The following is a 15771-nucleotide window of genomic DNA, read 5'->3' on the forward strand; positions in this document are numbered from 1 at the left end:
GAGCCGCTCTAAATATACCTGAGCGGAGACAGACATGATAAATAGAAATACAGACACAAGAAATACAATCGAATCAAAGGGAAAAGTTATCTATTGGTCAATTAAAGCTGATACAATAAGATATGATTTAATAGTCACTGCTCTGGATTTGATTTAAAATGAAAAGCAACAAGTGCCACTAAATTGCAATGTATTTTGATAAATTGTTGATTAAAACATGTTCTTGTGAAATTAAACAAAGCACATACACTTTTTCATGTGAAGGAAATGGCCAACAGGGGGCGCGACTGTCCCACGTGTGATTTTGTGTGTGAACTGTGTGTGTCAAAGCATGTAGCTCACTTATTTTTTTTAACTGTGTCTGTTTTACTCGAAATAGATAACATAAACTATATCATATTAAGTGCATTGCATTGTTATTATTATTAAACATAATTATTTTTTAATAATAAGGATGCGCCTCCAAGCTTTCAGCACAACGATTTTTTATTGAAATTGTGAGACAATCAAAAAAACAAAACAAAAAAACGGACAACCAGCATAAACAAGATACTTTCTTCTTTAAATATATTTTTGAATAGATATGAATGATGCGCCCGGAGGAGGAATTGCTTTGAATGTCTCCTGGCTGGAGTGAAATAACCTGAGGTGTTTTTGAATCCATGTGGAGCTCTTTATCTGTTCCTCTGTCTTTGTCGGTGGATGCAGACTAAAACATGGCACACACGTCACCTAAAAATCAGCGATGCTTCAGAAACAGTTTTTCAAACCAACAAGCGCTAAATAGCTTTCATTTACAGTTCATACGTTCATGTAAAATGGGGGAGAGGAGGAGGAGGAGGAGAAAAAAAGTAACTTCAATTCGAAATATATACACGCTAATATACAGCCTTGAATAAATTAATACCAATTGCATAATCTTGGATCTTAGCTTTATTTACAGAATTTTTTTAAATCTTTAATTACATAAATAGTTCAGATTTTTTTTCTGGCATGAAATGATAAGCGTTTGTGTGTTCCTCTCGCAGAGCGTTAACCTTTGATGTCCTTTTGAAATAATCAGACATGGGAAAAGGGTTTTTGGATGCAGCTTGAGACGTCCTTCTTGGAACTAGGCCTGGACTCTCAAATGCTTCAAGTTACGCGAACGCAACACGCCGCTCTCCGCTGTGCGCTGCGCTGCTGCGTCTGCGGGGCTGCAGGCTAGACCGATAGATGGGGCCGATACCGACCCTCTGATACAATGGATACCATAATGTTTCACTGTCTACATTTTTCTGGAATTTATAAGTCCTCTTCATTTCGCCATTATATTACTATTGTATTGTCTAAAATGTGTTTCATCTTGTATATTTCATCATTTTGGGTTATAGTATTATAGGACTGTGCCCCATAGTGTTTTGTATGGGGGAGCCTGCATTGAAGAGCCGTTAACCCCAAAACACTTTCGGGGGAACATGTGTGTTTGATGTCACTCAAAATGTTGTCTGGCATGCTTTTCATCCTACCTGGTATAAGCTCCGGAGGAGACCCTTAATACCCGTGGTTTCAAGAAGATTAAATTGATTTAAATGGGCAACATATTGGTCTACCTGCAGTTTTGTTCCAAAAAATACCAGGTATAGGCCTTCACAGGACCCATATCGATCAAACCTGAGCCCAGTCTCCCTAATGTGCTGTACAGGACAAATGCACGTATAGTCCTCCGGTATTCAAGCCAAGTATTCATCCCAAACAGAACGTTTTCATCACTTGGGAGAGTCTGCAGTCGGGGAGAGCTCCCGCTGGCTCTCTAGGCCGCTCACGAGCCTTTGGATGCTTTGCAGCTCATTTACTGAGTCCTTCATAGAGGTTTTGGGAGATGCAACCCTCCCACTTGACCCTCCTGTCTTATGGTTGCTGTGGTGCTCTGGTGCTGGGCTGGTCTCCCTGCTGCCCGGCTTGGAGGATTCTGAGCCTAGGTTCAGGCCGCCTTGCAGGCCAGCAGCGAGCAGGCTCTGAGGAAGCGACACCGGCAGCTGGTACGGGTTGAAGCGGAGCCGGGGACGTGACGTGGTCAGGAAGGGGTTCCTGGAAAGTGGGCTGGAGGTGGCTGGGAGGGCAGAGGCAGAGGCAGCCGCTGCAGCTGCTGCCATGTAGGTGTAGGGATATGGGAACAGACCACCAAAAGGAGGCATGGGAATGCCCTGGAATAAGCAAGAGAAAAGACTTAGTTACACATCACTATTTCCTGTCAAACTGTCAAGTAATAAAAGCAATTATACTTTTTTATCTCCACAAAAACAGGTCTGTTTCTTCAGATGTTTAAAACGTTTAAAATGTTTTAATGTTATAAAAGTAAAAGTGACAGATGTTTCATTTGGCCACAAAATTATTTCTACAGTTGACTCCACAGAAGCAGAATATGTTTGAGGAAATATTACTGATTACTGGTTACATCATTAGATCCTCAGGCGTTCATTTCTAATAATTTCAAGGAGTCCATGTGTTTACATGCAGCAAATACATGACATTTTTCCTCTCTGATCATATTCTCTGCAATAAATATAAGACTACTCTCAACACTAAGCTACAACTTTCCTCTTGTGCTGATGTCAACTCAGTCCTGCAGCTGTACAGGCAAACAAAATCAGTTTGAGAATGGGGCACCTTCCTTACCTGAGAAGCGAGCATGTGCTGAGACAGATGGAAGGGAAAGGGGTTGGGGCTTCCTGCTGTGACCTGGGTAGAAAGGCTGCCATTTTCCAAACCACTTGATCCAGATACAGAGGCCAATAGATGCCCCATGCCCATAGCAGAAAAGGCTCCAGGGGACATAGCAAACTGCCCAGGGTGAAACAACAGTGGTGATCCAGCGCTCATAGGGTTAAAGAACTGCTGACTGTGCAAGCCAGACAGAGCCAGACTTTGTAGGTGACCTGGGCTGAAGTGCGAGGGGCTTTCGGTCTGAACCATGAGAGGGGAGAAGGTCTCCTTAGTGGCACTAATGCCTCCGGACTCCAAGTCCTTTGTCAACACATCCGTGGTGTCCTTCCTGTGCCTGCTCTCCACTTTGTCCTTCTCAAGGTTCCTTATACTGAACATGGAGTCATCCTTCTTTTCTGTTATTGGTCTGTCCCTCACACGCTCCTCACACCTGGAGCTGTAGGGGGACACAGGCTCAGGTCCCGGGCTGTTGGAGCCCGTGCAGCGGTCGTCGTGATGCTCCAGCTCTTGCTCACTGTCAGTACACGTTTTGTCATCTAAAATACAGGAAACACATTTGGTTTAAAAGAGGAGTGTTGGCAGAGTGTCAGCCTTCTCAGCATCACAAAAATACACCAATAACTAGGATTGAGTTGTCATGAGATGACTCTAAGAGTAACATAGAATAGCCATTGTATTTACTGTATCAGAGGCCAACAGATGTCCCATGCCCATTGCAGAAAATGCTCAAAAGAGTAGCCCATTAACAAAAACGTTGGATGGTATGATCAGCTAAATTCTGAGGCAAGACAAAATCTCGTTTTAAAATAAATCAAATGTCGTTGACCCCAACAAACGTTTACACAACGTATATACATTTTTAAGGAACTGTTATTAGCAATTAATGTCGGTCCAAGCTGAATCTTATTTAAATGTTAACATCCACTGTTGTTTTGTGTTAAAACACTGCCTGACCATGCATCATAAACTTATTGTAATTGTAATTTGGCCTGGTTATTGAACTTTCATGAAGTAAAACAGGCACAATGGTGGATCTTAGATGGCCTGTACTCAATTGGTTGAAAGGGGTCCAATAGTAGTGAGAGATTTTAAACAACCAGGTTAAAAAATAATCCGTTTATTTACAAATATCCTACTGTTACGGGTGTGCGTGAATGCATCAAAATTCGCGTAATCGCAAATTCACTCTCATGTGTATGAAACACAGTTATTTTTCCGCACTATTCATTATTCTCACGTTGAAGATGAATTTTCTCCACCAGGTTACAAACATGTTAAAGCCAGTTTATCGAAAAGGTGGCCATTGAATTATGATGTTTAATCATTTGGGATAATTATAGCTAAACATCAACGCTGCAAAATACATGAGCCATTGTTGAAATACCAGCTGATATAGGGGATCGAGTGAAAAACAACAAGCAATCTCACCTCGACTGGGCCTGCTGAACCTCAGCGGGCTGGTATCGGCTCCGAGCGGCGAGTGGTTGGCGTCTCTGCCGGTCGGAGGCTCACTGGATGAGGCGTCCGAGTCCGCGCCATCCCGGTCCGCCTTGCACTGGTCCTCAAACATCCGCAGCGACGGCATGGTCAGCTGTTTCCTGTCAATTATAACAATAACACTCGTGAATGGTGGTTTGAATATAACGCTGTGACGACACAGTGGGCTTAGACACACACACACACACGGGCTGTTAGGTGAGGGTACCTTTTCTCTCTCCTCCCGTTCCCCGTGTCTCTGAATCCTTTGGCAAACGGGTTGTTGTCAATCTTCAGCTGCGTTATCTGTAAAAAAAGAAAAAGTGAGAATATATGTTGGAGTAATGGAAGAGAGCTACAAGAGTTCACACTGCACATTGCATATTGGGGACCACTATGTTTGGATGAACACACACATGTTGGACAGAAGCCACGGCAGGCCTTGGATTTACATTATTAATAAAAGCCCAATGATGGAGTGTAATTTTCATATGCCCCTGGAGAGAAATTCTGCCACGCAATATTCCTCTATGGGGGTCACACCGTCCAACCCGGAAAAAAGGCAGAGGGAACAATACTTGAACAGATGACTGTAATTTCAATAATTAATAATGCGGTTTGGATCACTGCTTCTCTTTGATACGTCCTGGTGGAAGACGCGAAAGTGGGCTCCATATAGGGCCGCGCATCCGCCACGGGGCCTGTGCGGCTCCTGCGGGAGCGTCTTCCTTCCTGAAGGCCCTGTGGCCCTTGAACAAGACGCGTTTGCAATTCAAGCAGTGTGTGTATCGTCCAGTGCGGCTGCGGGGTGACCCGCATTTATACTGCCCTCTTATCGACGATGACTCTTATAAACTTTTACACCCCCCCCCCAACAACCACCTCCCCCGACCGCTCCAACTAGCTTCATGGAGGAGGATAACGAATAATCAAAAGAGGCTAATAATACCGTCAAATATAGGATATCCAGATTTCATTCTCAGTATAAATGTAAATGCTGTATTAATTTCCAATAAGTGGGAAGTACTTTTCCTGCGAAGACAACAATTAAAATAACGGATGAGCACACGTCATTTTTTCTGCCGTACAAATAAACACAATACACTCTCCATTTGCACATCCCCTAAATTATACATTTCTGCTCGTGCTTTATAGCCCATTAACAGCGTTGTACAATACTTCGGCAGAAATACCCTCTACCACCACGAGTCAAGGCAAGAAATTAATAAATAAATCAAGTGGGCCATGGGAGTCCTCTGCAGGGAAATTAGGCGACCTACAAAATCAGATTAAGTCTTTGGGGGTTGGCGGTGGGGGGAGGAGGCGCATGTAGGACATTTATTATGCAAAGTAGTATGCATAGCAACCATATTAGAGGCAGTCGGTTTAGTGTGAACAGTGACTCACCTTGTCGTTCTGGTAGGCCGTCACTGCCACGAACTCGGTCTCCGGGAAGACGTAGGTCCTGAAAGTGCTGTAGGGGAGCTTCAGGATGTCGTTGGCCCGCACTATGTGGAACCGGGGCTGGTACTTGTGCATGGAGTTCAGGATGGTCTGGACCAACACACACGAAAAGACACAGCGTTGACGTGAATATGGGTGCATTGTGTGCCTCCCCGAGGCTTCTCTCTGCACCATAAGTCCACGCAGAAGACGTCTCCGCGGATCACCCCGCGCGCTGTTATTGCTGCCGTTATAACGAGTGCGCCAGCAGACTCGTCTGTAATTAGTGCGGGACGACACAAAATCGTAAGCGGGCCACACATGCTGTCGGGCCGGTTCACAATCACCGAAAAAAAAAAGTGCTTATTCCTTTCCCGTTCGTTATACCACACAGAGCACGAGACTAGACACGTGTTTTAAGGTAAAATGTATACTTATAAATTCACACAAAGCACCAAGCAAATGCGTCGATTCCAGATAAAGGCAGGAAACTTTCACCTTAACCATCATTTATAATCAGAATAATATGGCGCGAGCAAATAACTCGTGAAGAGAATTCCTGCCTTTAAGCCGGAGCAAATGATTTAGACTGACATGTAAATGCGGAATTTGTTTCCAGGCGGAAGCTGCACTCTTCCTGTCACTTCAACGGAGTTTATTGGACATTTGTCACTTACACCTGTTGCTCCTCATTTTTTAAAGGTTGGTGCATGTTTTCAAAACAGTGAAATAATGAGTAAAATGTGGTTAACTATGATATCATATTTAAGAAAAAAAACAAATAACAAGGCCTAATAGAATAGGGAGCTTTACACCACAGCATATGATCCCTCATCAGAAACGTCAGTCGTTTCGGTCATACAAGCACATTTCACGTCATTTCTCTGCGACCCAAAACTGACAAACACTGCGCTCAGGTATACTGTTTTTTTTAGATGAATTAATTTATTACGAAAACAGCTCTACTAAATTGAAAAAATAGAAGCGGGGTAATGCAGCATGGTTTAGACCATATGCAGCTGCAGGCAGACGGCCTATAGGCTTGCAATGACTGCATGAGTGCGGGGGGACAAAATGCAGGCGGAAACTCTCCTGAATCTGGAGAGCAGCGGCGAAACATAAGCTCTGTGAATGTCAGCGGCAGTGGGAAGTCAAGTGGCAACAAAGTGTCAACAGCTTTGGACGCGAAGAGTGCAACAACATAAATGTACAAGGACGCCTCTTTTTACGATTTCAATTATTCTAAATTATGTTTGTCAAGTGCATAGTAGAAAAACAACGCTCTGTTTTATTCACAATCCTTTTCATTCGTATTCAGCACATGCTCTGTGCTCCGTTTTTATTTTCCCCCGTTTCTCCTAGTCGCGTCTGCTGCAACAACCCACTTTCTCCACGTGCTGCATGAAAATGTCATCCGATTTTAAAATCCCCACGTCTGTTCCAACATCAAACATCTCATGCAGCGTATGTAAAAACAAAAGTCCGTTCAGGTTAGAAAGAAAACTCCCAGTACTTACAAATCCGTGTTTGTCTGAAATGTTGTTGGTCAACTTGAGTTTATGGAAAGCAACAGGCTTCGCCATCCATTGCTCGCCGGTGGCCGGGCTGTCCGGGTGGATGTACATCCTCTTGGGCATCTCCGGGTCGGCCTTGCCCGCCACCATCCAGCGGGAGTTGTGGAACTTGTAGCGGCAGTCGTCTGCCGCAACGATGTCCATCAGCAGGATGTATTTGGCTTTTTTATCGAGTCCGTTTATTCGTACTTTAAACGGAGGGAACATCCTCCTGCAGAGGAAAAACACACATCGAGTCAACACGACGGGATTCAACCAGGACCCACCGTATCACACCACACAGCTGCCCAAGGAAACGCGCCTCTCCGACAAGAAGAAATATAGTCTCCAGCAAAACCACGGTGTGTGTGTGTGCTTGCGTGTGTGTGTGTGTGAGAGAGGGGAGTATCTGTCTGACTGTCCCAGAATGTATGTATGTGTATGTTGTCCAAATCCTAAACTACAAATACAAGCTCTATATCTATGAGTACACCGCCTCACGTACAGCGCTGCTGCCTCGACACAACGCACTTTTGGAGAGAAAGGCTGACAAAAGGCCATGTCACATTTCCCCTAAAATATCATTAAAATATATGCTTTGTCCAGTCTTGAAAATTATTTTTAATATTTACAAATAATTAACGTTTTATTCATTTAATTTTTTTTTTAAAATGAAGCCAGTTTAAATCCGAAATATAAACACAGTTATGAGTTATGATTACCTTAGATTATACACCATATATTTAATCTAAGGTAAACATGGCATGTTATTGTATTATTCTTTATAGCCGTTTATCATATTTTTATTAATTGTTAAGGGCAATAATCGGTGGTGTATAATCGACTATAAAGGACTTATGCGCATAGCATTTAACAACGTGAATAAATGGCTTTTAGCTAGACTTTTCTGCATTTTTTAAAGAAAAATGAGGAGAAATAGGAAATAATGCAGCGGCGGGATATCCATCTGTGAATTCTTACCTTCCGGACTTGGTAATAACCATCTCCGTCCCGAGTTTATGAAATTGGTCCCAAAGATCCTTGGCTTCCAGTGTAACTTTGGGGTCGTCGTCTACTTCCTCTTCGGGTTCCAGGCTCTTCATGCTGCGTAGATGAGCCGCCTGATGGTGGCTTAGGGCCGGGTGGAGCCCAGCCTCCGACGCCCCTGCCAGGCCGTGGTCCGTAATAGGCTTGGTGAGCGCCCCGGGAGGCAGGCTGAGCGCCGGGAAGAACGAAGGCTGCGCGGCCGCTAAAAAGGCGGACATGGGGAAGTCGGTCGGCCGGTGTGCGTGGAAAGGGTGATAAGCCATTGCAGTCCCTGTGAAAACTGGATCTCTCATCGGTGCATCCACAAAAAGCGAAGTGAAATAATGGATATTTTAGTGGTAATTCCCCCTAACCCAGGGCAAGAGTAGGTCCGCGCTTCGCGAGCAGTTAATGTGTGTAAAGCGGTGCCGAACAGTACAGCGCTTTGTCGAACGCACGGCGTGTTTAGCAGGCTGAAGGAAAAAAAAAAGCCCGGAGTTGCTGTCGATGTTACTGTCGGCTCCTCCGCCGAGTGCCTCAGTAGTAGCTCTGCTGTGAAGGCAGAGCCCGGCTGCGCTGTGTGCCTCTCAGAGAAATCAACCGTTCCCCTGCTTCAGTCATCCCACACTGACTGGAGAGATGTGGCCCCGTTCACTGCAGATCTGTGACTATCTCACATGTCCTTCCTGCCTGCACCCACAACACTAATGAACCAAGCCCCTTTGATTGCTGATTTTACGCTTTCTGGACCAATTGTGGGCCCCTATAGGCGTGGTTCTGACAGCTCCGGTCAGATTCTAGGAGAGAAGAGGGGAGGGGGGCAAGGAGGTGTCGGAAGCATTAGCAGTAAGAAAACATGTCAACAGAATAAAATATTAACCAATGACAGGAAAGATCTGGAAATCCCACCCCCATTTCCAAGCCAAACACCCGGTCCGCCCTCAATGCTCGGCCGGTGGAGGTATCGTCTCTGTCGGCTAGCGTTTTTACAACGTCGCCTCCGGAGAAACCAGCCCATCCACATAGTGACTGTTTTAATACTCACCTCTATACAGAGGCACAGCTCAAATTCTCCACGTTTACCACTACCTTTCCGAACAACTCATCACAGTAGGCTCAATCCGCGACAGAGCTCGCGCTCTGCATTCCGGAGAGATTTATTCCAAAGAGCCGCCGCTTTCTATAACAGCTGCCTTGTAATTATTACACGTTCTCGGCTGTTTTGACGCGTATAGGCTAGATGTGCCTCACACCAGCCCCGACCATCCGTGTTAGCTGCGCGCACACTGACTTCAGCCTCATATAGCCCCGGCTTCCCCGAGTGGGAGCCGTTTATTTGCGCGTTCGTCCTGATCCAGCCGACGGGGAGCAGCGGCGGCGGCAGCAGTGCGATAAAAGAGACGAGGCTGGAAAAGACAAACCCAGATGCTGCGCGCAGGAAAAGAGGAAACCACATGAGTGATGATGATGAGTGCATTTTGAGAGAAAAATCAGAGAGAAGGAAAAGCGGTGAGTGCTCACTTCGATACGAACTCCTCGCTAAAATAAAGTTGCATTATTTGGAGAATCGAATACTGTTGGATTTTTATTTGTGAACAAAGGTGAAATGTTATTATTGTTAGTGTCACTCGGTATCACTAATGTCACACTCTTGTTGGAAGTCGTGTTGTTTTGCGTTATAAAACAATTGCCAGCAATTAGATGATTGAGTGGCTCGGTCTCGGAGCTGAGGGCAGCCCGTGTCGGCGTGTAATCTCCGACAGGTTGTATTTTCTCAAACCTAGGACAGTGCGGGACTCCGGGAGCCATGGACTCCCCCCCCCCCCCACACACCCTCTCCCCCTTTCCTCCCCCCACCCGCCTCCCCGCACTCCGCTCTGCTGAGCTCCTTTAGAAGGAATCCAGCGCCGCAGCTCTTGATTAACTTGGACTCAGTTCGTTAAAGAGCCGCGCGGCGCCAGTCGGCTGATGCGCCACAACAAGAACAATCTCTTGTCTCTTGTTATTTACCCTGAAGTCGTGCATGCGGGAGCCCCCCCGCCCCTCTCCCCCTCAGCGGCCTCATGTGCGGCTCCGCTCCACTTGTCTGCCTCGGTTATGGCTCGGTGTCAGAATTTTGTATTTTAGATGTTTTTGGACAAACAGCTGCTCTCTCCGGGCAGGAAAAGAGCGCATTGTGGGCTCAGGCGTCACTTGGACCGAAACTGAGTCACTCTAAATGAGGCTGTCACAGACAATCGCGGGTTTACTATTAACCCTTAGAACTTCCGCTGACAGGCACACGGGACCTATATTGTGAACATTATATTCATAAATAAAACATCTAATTACTCAATCTCATATAATCTTTCCAACGGCAGGGAAGAGACAAAAATGCAACAATAGAAAGTTTCAGCGGCCTGCGCGTGTCAGGTCATGTTATGTGCTCTGGCAGCATGCAGTGTTTGCACATCTCCGCTAAGTTACACACTTGTTGCTCGGTTTCTATCGGATAGATGCGGCCACGCTTAAATAGTCAGCAGGCCCGACAGCAGCAGCTCCATGCACAACGCAGCGCTCCATACCTGAGTGCTAAAAAGCGGAGGCCAAAACATGTTCTAAATGAGCCACACATCAGACATCCGTCCCCAAGCACCAACTGTTTCACGCCGCGCAGGCTTCCACGGGAGAGTTGGTGTGCACTGGCAGTGTGGGGAAATCATTTGAACACTTGGGAATAAATGCCATTGAGCATTACACTTCACATGACAAAACCGTAGAATCAACACGCATTTCTGGCACATACGTCACCGTTTTTTTTAGAGTTATTTGTGTTGTGTATCTGCTATAATTTGGCCGGACAGCTGACTTGTTTGGAATGCTGCACTTGAGATTTATGAAATGACAGAAGAGACGTAGGAGTGCCGTGGGAGCGACGCCAGTTCGTCTGAGTCTGGAAGCTACGTGCACAGAGCTTTACTTGAAAAGAAGAAGAAAAACGATTAGCAACATATGGAGGTGGACAAGGGGTTTTCTGCCGTAAAACTCAATTGACTAATTGTATAAACAATGCTTTCGCAAATTAGTCACCATTTATTTATTCTGTGCCGTTCCCATTACGCGCGATTTAAAAGTAATTCAGCCAAAGGAGGACGGTTACGAGCTGCTGCTGGGTCTACATAGAAGGGGCACTGTGCCGATAGATTAGCACATTCTATGTGTTGGGGATTAATGAAAGCAGACAGGGAATTTGTTCCTCAGACTCTATGGCGAATGCGCGTGTGCTTTGCGTGTTCGATGGGGATGTGGAGGAGAAGAAATCACCTCGAATGGAACAAGATGCGCATGACGAATAGCAATAGGAGCTTCATCTCAAGTCTGGTACCCAAGTAGCCACCCATGTTTAAATAATTTATGATGTTGACAAATGTTGTAATATATTACAACCAGGAAATTGTGACACAACTGGCAGGTTTGGAAGTTTTAGTTTTAAATATTTGGTGCAACCCGTCGGTCCCCCTGTTATCTGGGGGTGTGGGCCTGTTTTACGTGAATGCTTGTGTGACGCTTTCCACAGTAGGAAGTTGACTGAAGCCTTTCTGTGTCCTTGATCCGTCCGCTCAATACAAAATAGCGCAGCAGAGAAAATATGCGAAAATGAAACAATGCGTAAAAAACGTCTTCCGTCCCGGTGATTTGGCCCATGTGTCAACGATCTGTGCCAGAGACGCTCTAATTACATCGAAACGGAGCCCTTTTGCGCCATATTCGTCTATAATCGAGTATTGTTATTTACTCCCTCCTTCGACATTGTTCCTATCTTCCTTTTATCTCTCCATCTTCTCCTCGCATCTTCCTGCATCATCTCTCCGGCTATATTTAGCGGCTAGACGGAGGCCTTGGCGCCAGACCGTTTAAGACCTGTCAAAGTCCCTCATATTTCCCCTTGTCACATGGAAACCCGGCGACCAGCCGCCCTCTCCTCCTCCTCTTACTTTTTTCGTATTATTCTCTTTCTCCTCTCTCATCCTCATCGTGCTACCAACACCCCTCCTCCTCCTCCTCCTCCTCCTCCTCCTCCGCCTTCTCTCCCTCAACTCCTCAACTTCCTCCTCCTGCAGATCATTTGCAGTTCATTCTACTAAATGACACATATCATTTCTCACTATCAGGAAAAGCAGTGTATCCTCAACCACACACACACACACACACACACACACACACACACACACACACACACACACACACACACACACACACACACACACACACACACACACACACACACACACACACACACACACACACACACACTATCGTATTATTTGGAACAATACAAAGAAAAATAAGCCGTTTGGGACTAGTGTAATAACTTGTTCCTTCCAGCTCTTCCATAAAACAAACATTATTTTTACTGGACATGAGTCCATGACAAACTCAATCATGAACTACAACCACTCACATCTAGCTACCTCCCATTCCCTGAGCCCGTTTCAGCCTTCTGACAGTCCCCTGTCGTTGTGTGAATGCTGTCTGTGTGACCGCCAGGTCGGCCGCCAGGTGGGGGCGCTATTGAGACCGAGGGGAGCCAGAGAGGATGTCGCATCCTCATGGATTTTTTATATCAGCCAACACAGTGATGCTGTAGACGCTCGCGCAGTTCAGCCAGGTTTAGATTTTTTCAATGTAATTTCTCAAACGCTCTCTTTATTATGACCAATTAAATTATGGTGAAATTCAGCTTGTTGCATAATGGTTATTGTGCCAAGGAGACTCGAGGACTCTTGGTCATTAAATCCGAAGGGGAACAAAATAAGTATGGTCACAGGTGAATGAGTGCATGACGCACTGCCGAAATGGGCGTGCGCGTTTATCTCCAGCGATAATAGGTATGCCATACTGTGACGCCGCCTCCAAATATATTACAGAGACATTACCTTCGGTCTCTCAAATGTTCCCGGAAGCATTAATGGAAAAAAGTGTTGTCATTAGCTGGTTGGAGGGACGTTACCGTTGTGCCTTTGATCCAAAAGGTCATATCCACTGAGATGGAGCCTGTGGTCCTCTATCCAAGACCTCCCCATCCCCAATAGAGATTTCTCCGTGCTCTAATCACATTCGGATCAAATGAAAAACAAATTGATCCCATAGTGTCATTTTGTTAACAATCCCCGACAGTCACGCCTAAAAACGGCCTCTAAGAATGTTGCGAGTCCCCCAAAACAAGGAAAACGGATTCGGAAAAACAAAACACATTTCTGAAAAAAGGGCTCTGCAAAATCGTCTTTCCTTTAAAATACATTTAATATTCGCAGTTTATGAAAATGAATTGTTAGATTTCTGCATTACCCCATACCTCACTGTAAATATATTTTTTCGAGGGATATTTTTTTATACGGATTTGCAAAAATCCTTCAATTTTGAAATGAGATTAAAGTATTTTCAAGCAGTAAAATCCCTCCTTTAGGTTGGAAGCTGAAGTGTGGGCATCAAATAAAAGAGAGGGATTACTCTTGTAAAACGTGTAACGGTTTTGCGCTGGAAGTTCTCAACACAGTGTTAATCATGAAATATTATTAAAAGCATCGGCTTTTTAACGTCATACAGGGCGTCCTATTTTTTTACTATTCTATTTTCGTTGATACACTTTTTTTAAATGGCTATTTTAAATGGCAAAATTCTCTCCTGTGTGTTTGCAGATGTGTTGACAGCGTGCAGAAATTGAATTAAAAGCTGCAGCTTCTGGGCCGCAGAGGAGCCGGAATGCTACCTGCAGGCCGGAGACGGAGGCTCTCCAGCCCATCAGGTGTCCTGGAAGGAGGTCTGGACTGAGGATACGTTTAAGTTTCGATTTCACGTCTTTTTTTTAGTGCCCTATTATTCTCCCAGTTTTACAAATTATTAGTAAGTCTAATCCCTGGCAACTAAAATTGTTTTCACAAGTGAAAGTTTCCACAAGTTTCAAATTTAGTTGTGACGATATGATTATTTAAGGCTTCAAGAATTAAAACGGAATTAATGAAACATATGCAACTGAGTCATCATCCTGTCATAAAATACTAGCGCAGTCAGAGAGGAATGAGTGCAGTGATACGCTGCACCCTTAAAAATACTGAGCTGACACACATCTTCTCACACTCTGAATTAATGTGGGCTAATTGAAATGAAAGTGAGCTTGAGATGTTTAGGTAAGTGGATCCCTGCTTCTTCTGCTCTTCTTTGCATGTACGCGTTGTATTAACTGCCTTGTAAAATGACAGAAACCTAAAGCAGCAGAGCATGGGAACTGACTCGTGGGCCTCTGGAAGGATAGTTATGGAGGATGAAATTAAAGTAGAACCAGAAGACATCGTAACCAAGTTGCTGATTCAAACACATATCTCCAGCAGCCGGTTGAGCTCAGATCAACAGGCATTGTCTTGGACATTTGGTGGACAAGCATCAGTGTGTCAGGACAGGCCCTGACACACTGATGCTTAAGGGTAACAAAGCTGTCTCGGTCTACGGAACTCCTGGAGGTGACTATAAGGGGGAAAAAAGGCAAACATCAAATTATCCTCATCTGGTATAGTCTGTAAGTGAACCTGATGTGAGGTTTTAGACAATTGTGTAATTCAATATAGTTCAAAGATTGAACTCTTCTTTGACAGTGATACATCGATCAATATGTAGCATGCCGGTTTTGATTAGGATGTTATGCTCTATTGGTCCTTGTGTCAATTTGTTTGTTTGTTTTCTTAAGCCAAAGTCAAAGCCATAGTCTTAATTATATGGCTATTATTAAAACAATTTGGTTCTCTCAGATTCCTCAGAAATTCTAGTATTATTTATACCCTTCAAAGGGAAGTGTGTCACAGCAGGTAGTTCCATATTTTCTTCCATTCAATACAACACAATTCCTTTTGTTTTACACATTACTCAACACATTACAAATTAGCCTCAGAGGGCTTTCCAGTGTGTACACATCCAACATCCTCTGTCCTGACACCCTTATACCAACATAGGAAAACCCCCACAAAAAAAAGATCAAATATGTTAACATAAGGTTCAGGCCATGCAAACCAATAAGTGTCCTGTAACGTGTTTCTTAGCATCTTTTCCATCCACAGGGCCATGTGGGTTTGAAGAGACTGTGGAGATGGTCCAACATGCAGGAAGCATACGGGTAGCTTAGTTGCAGAGAACAACTCAAAGTGACAGGTAAAGAGGCCATGCTTGTTTACGTTGTTCTATACTTTGGTCATGTCATAATTCTTGGCTGCTCACTTTCAATCGAAAAAAAAATGTTCATCAGCATTTTTGCAGAAACTAATATACTACAGGATGTCAATCTACATTTAACAACCTCTACATCCAAAATGTAGTCATCCAAAGGCCGAGAATGTTGTACACATTGCGAAGCCCCTAATGACACATTTTGATTTGGGGCTAAATAAATATAACTTGAATTAAATTAAAATCATAATAGTTTGTAAGCAGATATTTGTAAGCTTTTTTATTTTTTAAGGTCTTACGATCACCAGATTTTCATATATTGCGCAATTCTGAAATATATGCAATAAATGCTCAGGGGAATAGTAAGATCCCT

The 15771-nt window shown here is 44.4% G+C and overlaps 1 protein-coding gene across 1 annotated transcript; it reads right to left on the reverse strand.

Moving 5' to 3' along the window:
• Positions 1-475: 475 nt before the first annotated feature.
• tbx2b (T-box transcription factor 2b) lies at positions 476-8930 on the reverse strand. Its single transcript, XM_037461976.2, has 7 exons — positions 8160-8930; positions 7143-7410; positions 5590-5736; positions 4412-4488; positions 4135-4304; positions 2659-3242; positions 476-2186 (listed from the first exon to the last, which is right to left on the reverse strand). The coding sequence occupies exons 1-7, from the start codon at positions 8516-8518 to the stop codon at positions 1749-1751; spliced, it is 2043 nt and encodes a 680-aa protein (XP_037317873.1). The 5' UTR covers positions 8519-8930; the 3' UTR covers positions 476-1748.
• Between the last annotated feature and the right edge of the window lie 6841 nt (positions 8931-15771).

The sequence above is a fragment of the Pungitius pungitius genome, chromosome 3, assembly GCF_949316345.1.
Source record: "Pungitius pungitius chromosome 3, fPunPun2.1, whole genome shotgun sequence".
Classification (NCBI taxonomy): domain Eukaryota; kingdom Metazoa; phylum Chordata; class Actinopteri; order Perciformes; family Gasterosteidae; genus Pungitius; species Pungitius pungitius.

What these genes read in the sequence shown, in the direction of transcription:
- tbx2b (XM_037461976.2), bottom strand. Translation starts at nt 8,518, where the DNA reads ATGAGAGATCCAGTTTTCACAGGGACTGCAATGGCTTATCACCCTTTC. An exon ending in AACGGGAGGAGAGAGAAAAG is followed by an intron (nt 4,305 to 4,411) that starts GTACCCTCACCT and finishes TATAATTGACAG; the next exon opens with GAAACAGCTGACCATGCCGT. An exon ending in GTTCAGCAGGCCCAGTCGAG is followed by an intron (nt 3,243 to 4,134) that starts GTGAGATTGCTT and finishes CCTGTATTTTAG; the next exon opens with ATGACAAAACGTGTACTGAC.